At 34.0% G+C, this 7,348-nt stretch overlaps 1 protein-coding gene across 9 annotated transcripts; it reads right to left on the bottom strand.

The window, feature by feature from the left end:
- Window positions 1–519: 519 nt before the first annotated feature.
- LOC132271508 (probable ribonuclease P/MRP protein subunit POP5) lies at window positions 520–7,348 on the bottom strand. 9 transcript variants are annotated; one of them, XM_059772900.1, is made up of 6 exons: window positions 7,224–7,348; window positions 5,955–6,055; window positions 2,467–2,654; window positions 2,199–2,336; window positions 1,492–1,655; window positions 520–1,298 (listed from the first exon to the last, which is right to left on the bottom strand). In XM_059772900.1, the coding sequence occupies exons 3-5, from the start codon at window positions 2,642–2,644 to the stop codon at window positions 1,507–1,509; spliced, it is 465 nt and encodes a 154-aa protein (XP_059628883.1). In that variant the 5' UTR covers window positions 2,645–2,654; window positions 5,955–6,055; window positions 7,224–7,348; the 3' UTR covers window positions 520–1,298; window positions 1,492–1,506. The 9 variants fall into 9 exon arrangements, with proteins under 9 accessions (XP_059628883.1, XP_059628886.1, XP_059628885.1 ...); XM_059772903.1 differs by having other exon boundaries at window positions 520–1,289; XM_059772902.1 differs by having other exon boundaries at window positions 946–1,363.

Genomic DNA, 7,348 nt, shown 5'->3' with positions numbered 1-7,348 from the left:
AGTTGGAAACACTAAAGTTACTTTCATCTCAAATGTGAAACACATTTGTCAAAAAAAAAAAAAAATTACAAATATGGCTCCTCTTTCTATATTCATTAGTCTTTTACAAGAAATTTATACAATATCCCTTTCATTTCTCTTGAAAACTGTTTTCATTCCGAGGGTACACGTGTCAAAATACTTTCGGATTTATTTTTTTCTTTTCTTTTTTTTATTGGCCAAAAAACTCAACCATTTAACCCTACAAAACTCAAACTCAAAGCCTCACCAACCGGTTTATGAAACTTCTTCAATCTTTCAGTACCTAAGAAATACAATCAAAACACAATTAGAAAGGTCACATATGTGACAAGGATGCAGCACAAGACACACCGCACATTATGAAAAGAGTACTGCTAGACAATCAACGATCGGTTTTTTTTTTTCTCCATTCCAATCATCAGTACCCAACAAGGACTAAGGACTTTCAATTAGTAACGGACTTCAAAATGTTCAAATCAACAATAGACACAGTCAGTCGGTAATAATACCTATTCGCAGCTTTTATCATTTTCCTTCTAAAAAATGAGAGTTGTGCAAGAAATCTTGAAGTAGAAGAACAGACTGTTGAAAGTGAATCATCAACAACACTTTTAAGACATCAAGCACTAAATCTGTAAGTACAACAATTCTGTCAATGAGTAATAAAATAAAATGGCCTGTGCAATTAGATCAATTGAAAGTGAATAAATCAGCCATGACTTAACACCCCTTTAAATACTTTCCATAGCCTAACAACTAGAACTTCCTAAAATGTTCATACCTGCTTCATTTTCTTACCAGAAGTTTTCAAAACTGACTAAATTTATGATTGCCCCCATCCCAACAACATCCATTGAGCCATAAACAGATTAAAAAGACCCTTACACGCATCGTACGTAATAAATAGATTTTAATCGGGACAAGTTGAAAAGTTAAGAAGAGAAAAGGTTGCATCTTAAATCTATCCAGTTATCCGCATTAACTCGATCATCTATTTCTCGTACTCTGACAGCGACATTTGAACTATCTTTTCAAACATTAAGGGTTATGTGATTCAAAAGGCAAAACAACCTCCAAACAATCAAATATAAGGTATGTCATACTCTATCCAACCATTTTCAAGCTTAGCAAGGATTGTAATAGAAAAACTAAAAGAAAGACTCATAAAGGACCCCTTTGAACCTTCAAAAGTTATCTTGGACACGATGTCACCTTAATATGTGCTTGAACCGCGTTAAAATAGGCCCTCCGCCCATTCACATGCTCTTCTATATTTCCTTGGATACACAAAGGCAGGCAGGTCAGTAATGATAAATCGCCAACATAAATGTCATGAACAAAGCTACATGAACACAAAATTTGAAAAACAAGAATTTACTGGAGAGAAGGAAAACATGCACATAGAAGTAACAGCAAGCAGGTATATATGGAAGGGAAATAATAATATCGTTCTCCTACTGAATGTCTAACCCATTAAAAGAGAAATCAATGTTCCAAAATTTTGATTTTCTCTAGACAATTCTGCATGTGCTGGTTAACATCATCTGTGAGGCGAGCTCCGGCCACAAGCTTGTACTGCTCAAATTTCAATTCATCACACTTCAAAGCTGCATTTTTACAAGCTCTGATACTTCCTAAACAAAGAAAACTACATATTAACAAACTCATTTTATCACAAGAAGATATAATTAGATTAAAGAGAATATCTGCACTGTTGCTTGAGGTGGCATAATCTTGATGAGAACAAGACGCTATAACTATTTTAAGTAATGCATAACATCCAGGCTTTTTCCCAGAAAACAACTTTCCATAGAGGAAACACTGTGCTTTATTTGGAGAAATGGCATATTTTGTTTCTCATGTTTCAACAGCGTTTCCAGTTTCTCTCACTCATACAAAACAAGAATTTCTTTTTATTTTGGTTTGTGGTTATTTCCAGGCCTAGGTTCTCTGAAAACCAAACAGAGCCATAACTTTTTAGTTTTAATCACTTTGAAATCTACAGGTTTTCAAAAATGAACCACAGTACAAAGTAATACAGATTTCAAAGCAAGTGTTCTAGATTATTCAACTGTTTCATGTTGTTTCCTGAATACATGTCTCAAAACGTTTTTTTTTTTAATAACACAAAATTAGGAAGCCATTACATTCCTGCATTTTAAAGCTACTAGACTCACCACTTAGGTCCAATAAGTTGAATAGAACTGGACAATTTCCTATACTCTTGACCATGGTAATCGCAGACCAAACTTTTTGGTATTCATCCCTTGAGGCTCTGATGATGCACAGCTTTGTAACAGGATTCACATATTTGACTGCACAAAAATCGCATATTTGAAAATAATGAAAGGGAAATACATGGCCTTTTTATTGAATGTAAAAGGCAATTTTATAAGCAAGACATGACAAAAAGATAGAAACACCAGTGACATGTTATACACTCACCTTGGAATGATCCTAGTGATGAAGCCAACCCACACTCCCCAAAATTCACAAGAATGCTGTCTTTGATTGCTTTTGATACATTAAATTGGGTGATTATAATGGGATCATCAATCCCAAGGTCTTTATTTGGATCCAAGAAGACCTCCATTACCATGTACCGATTTTTAAATCCCACCATGACCCTACACCTTGTGGGTAACAAATTATATATTAAAAATTAAGCTATGAGATAAAGAGAGGCTCAGAGAAACATGCATCAAGATGATAAACATGAAAGAAACAAATTACTAGGTAATTAAGAAATTAGAGAGCATAGCTCAACTAAATATAAATGAATAAATAAATAAATGACAAGTATGGAAATGGAACAAGATAAAAAGCATTTGAGGAAGTTAAAAAAGGTACATGCTGTCAATTTATCGTAAGTGCACTCACATGTATACTGGTCTACAACTATAAACATTTATATTCTGATAATATATAATTCCAACAAAAATGTAAAAGCTAAATAAATACAGGAGAAGGGATGTAAGGGGCCAATTAAAAAAAAAAAAAAAAGGAACAAAAAAACAAAAACAAAGACCAACAACTAAACTCTGCTTCCACTTTTGAACATCAAAATTAAAAGCTAAAAAGAAAAATGAAGAAGAAGAACAATCCAATTATGTGGGAGATAAACACGAAAGAAGAGTTAAGCCAGGGGATCTCTAGAAGGCCAAACTTGAATCTTAAGAATTCGAAATGGAGACACTAAAATTTCTTTCAATGAGCTTCAAAATTTAAAGCTGGTGTTATAGAAATGTCATCAATACAATCCATTCACAAAAATGAGAGAAAGAGGGGAGGAGATACTAAAAGAGAAAAACCATGAAAAAAGTATAGAACCCTAAGACAACCAGAAATGAGTAGTAGATAAGGGCCTGCTTGGGATCAATTTTATGTTATTAGTTTTCTAGAATAGTTTTCAGAGAACAAGAATAGAAAAGAGTTTTCAGTCTTTTGAGTCTCAAAATCCACTTGGTAAGGAAAATTACAAAATAGTTTTTAGAGAAGAAAAACTTTGAATACTGTTTGGTAAGGAAAATACATCTTCAATTTCTTTTCAATTATTAAATCAGCATACTTCATATATAAATAGCTGATGATCAACAAAACTACAGCTTCCCCTACCAGAGTCCAAATTAGCTAAAACTCTTATATTAAGTTATACATACAATGGCAAATACAATGCTAAGTATATACACGTCTGAACAGAAGAATCCGGCAACGTTCAAGACCCAATTTAACCCAGTTTAGGAAAATGGCAAATAATACAATGGCTGAGTACATACATATCTATACAAATCTGAACAGCTGAACAGAAGAATTAGGCAATGCTGAAGACCCAATTTAGGAACCCCAGGTCAGGCCAACCAAAGCAAAGCAATTTAGGAAACCCCGAATCGGGAGTAATGTAGCCCTAGTTTCTTCCTCACTCTGAACCACAGCAATGAAGAAGAAAAATAATCATTGTAGTAATCATCCTCCTCTGCTTCACTACAGGGTGGTATAATAATCAATCGGTGACGACAACAATAACTAATTGATCAATCGGATGGAAGAGAGCAAACCACCACTGGAGGTTTCGTGAAATCTTGCCGGATTCACCATAGGTCAGTGGTGATACAGAATCCAATTGGCCAACAAAATTGACAAGAAGAGATTACTTTGATCACCAGAGCTTTGGTGTAGAGAGAGAGAAGGAAAGAGCACTTTGGTGCAGAGAGAAGGACCAGTGAATCTACCCGAACAAGAAGCTGCAACGATCTCCAATCCGCGACCTGAAGATGTTTCTTGAGGAGATCTGCAGAACACGAGAGAGCTTCAAGAGAGAGACAGAGGCTGAGAGAGAGGGGAGATAGATACAGTATCAGAGATGTGCGGCTGAAAGAAAGATGAGATAGAGATAGGGTTGGGATATAACGCTGGTTTATAAACGAGAGAAATCAATGCCACTTAAGTGAGTGAAGCTGTTCTCCGCATTTTCACCCAAATGAAAATCGTTATGAGAAAATCCACAAAACACCCTAGTTTCTTTTGAGGGTTGCGCACCCCTTTAGCGCCTTTTTAATACAAATCTTACTTATCAAATATAAATATAAATAAAAAAAGTTTTTAGAAATCAGTTCCAAGCAGAACAAAAATAATTTTTTTAGTTTTCTGTCACTCAAAAATCAGTAATGTTTTTTGAGTTGCAATCCAATAAAGGCCAAAGCTTTTTTGAGCTGGCAGCCTCCGTCCTTCGTTTGCTTGAGCACAGTGGCTTCAGGACACTGAAGCTAATTTAAACCAAGCTTAGGAATGGGCTGCCATTCTCTTGAACAGCGGAATAACAACTTCAAAGATTTAGAATTTCTCTTGAAAATCCACGGTAGCTAGAAGGTGTGCTTGATGGTATAAAATGAAAAAGAAGTCACTCGCAGCTATATGGAGAAACATGAACAAGTCAGGTAGGAGAACCCTTCACAAGGAAAGGCTAGAGTATAGAAACAACACACATTCTCCAAACTTACAGAACATAGTGGACAATGATAAGAATAGGTTCAGGCACAAGATCACACCATGAAAATGGAATAGGCACCTCAACATAGCTAAACCAGAATTACTAGATAGGATTTTATAAATTACTCAAGTTCATGGGTATCAAAATCACTTGAGTTCAGCTGAGAACATAAGTTAAGCCAAAAAACTAAAATAATAAGGATCAATTGGCCTTCCCGTGTTCGAATTCCACATCTCTATAGCATATCCTCATTTAAAAAAATAAATAAATAAATAAGAAAAGTTTTTCATATTATGTCCACTATCACCAGAATCAATTAACTTGTTAGTTCAGGCAATTAAATTATGGCCAAAACACTTGAACTGAGGCATTCCCTGTAATAAAAGGTGTTATGTGGAAGGAGTACCGACACAATTAAATGAGATATTCAGCTCAAGCCCTGATTATTGGATTATACAGCAATCAAAACAGGAATTTGTAGAATTACGTTAGAGAAGAGCTCTTGAAGAGGTTTTTATGGTGCTCTATTTCATGGTTCCCACTGAACCTTCACAATGTAGTCCAACAATAAAGGTTTTGCCAGTTCCCAATCTACATAAAAAACTAGGTTTAAACATATAAATGTTTAGAAGATTTCAGCTTCATAGACCAAAAAAATATTGCACTAAATGGTCACCAAGTTATCATGGTTAAAAACAGAACAAAATGCAATTTGAATAATTGATCCACAAAACAATTGAATCTGTGTACAACCTCATTAAATCACAATAATCCCTTAAGACTTTCGCAGGCTAAACTTTTTTCTTCCAAGCAAGTCAGTGTTCAAGTTAAACATGCGATAAATTAAGGAGGAGGTAACCCCGAATGCAAGCACATAAAGACGAGTACATATAATACATATGTGCAAAAATATATATATATAAATAGAATATAATTATTAAGATACCTGTGATTCACACTCAATAACAATGAATTTGAACCCAAAGAAAAGGCTTGCTGATTTCGCTCCTCGAGTAAACACTAAGCTTGACCATCTAGTTGTCCCTTCTAATAATCAACGAAATTAAAGATCCCAAAATTGTGAGTATAACTCTGCATACATTTTTTTTTTGATAAGTATAACTCTGCATACATATAACGTACGAGTAGAATCAATGTGCAATGCAGGTTATGAGAAACGTTTGTAAAAGTTTTTCTGAATAATTGACTTGGATAATTGAATATCAATAGATAAAATCATGTCAATAGAGCAAACTCCTAAAGAATCAATTAGAAGCTTAACCAGCAAACTCTGTCATTTTTAACAAAAATTGCAGTCACTTTTCTATATAATCAAACAAGTATACATTGTCACCTGGAAAACCTGAAGTATGAGCAATACTGCAACCAAAAATGCAGGGTTAAAAAAAAAAAAAAATAGAGTTGACCAAACAAATCAAACAATTTATTTCTTATTCTAAACTTTTAGAGATAGTTATAAAATATGTGAGTTCATCCTCATATTGAAAATAATAGAAAATAGAATTTGAGTTTTATGAAAATAATAAAGAATGGAATTTGAATTTATTGAACTATTCAGATAAAGAATATATTGATTGTGATGAGATAATTAGAATTAAAAACAAACACATTTCAAATAAAATCTCATTCTCTAGAACAGTAAGGAAACAAAAAATACCCAAAACATGATAACCATTCCTCTGTTTTAATTCACCAACACATTTGCTTTCAGGAAAAAATAACCATCTCTCTGTGTTATTTTCCTTTTAATGCACGTATAGCCTCCAAACTGAAAATTGCATATTGGTTGATTTACTATATAGTGAAGTACAATATTACATAACTAACACAATTATGGTTCTTAAAACCACATGCAAACTTGAGTTTTAAGTATTGTTTTTCCCATCTGCTGACCTCAGAGTAGTAAAGCACCCATAATAGCCTGAAGGCCATGTTTCTTCACACACATTCACATTCGACAAGCAAAGAAATTTCCATATGACTAACAACGACAAACAATGACTCCAATTCTAAGTTAACTGAAAAGGCCTATTTATTTGGTACTTCGTTGAATTTTTAAGTTTTCACATGTTACAAATAGCACAATACGTATATCCAGATCAGTAAGAATTCGAAATAGCCTAGAAACCAGTTGTTGATTTCATTGAGTGAACAAATTACTGGATAAATTCAAAAAAAAAGTATTGAGACATACCTTTCAAAATTTAGGGTTTTGAGTTGCGATTTGATGCAGAGAAGAAAGAGAGAGAAATAGAGACACGATCGGGGAAGACGGAGAGAGAGACACGATCAAAGTGCGGAAGCCCACCAAAGCTATTT

Source organism: Cornus florida, unplaced genomic scaffold (assembly GCF_030987335.1).
Source record: "Cornus florida cultivar Cherokee Brave unplaced genomic scaffold, ASM3098733v1 CherokeeBrave_3.0.0_Hap2_Chr08, whole genome shotgun sequence".
NCBI lineage: Eukaryota > Viridiplantae > Streptophyta > Magnoliopsida > Cornales > Cornaceae > Cornus > Cornus florida.
The sequence above is the reverse complement of the archived record's forward strand: the minus strand, read 5'-3'. Positions and strand labels throughout refer to the sequence as shown.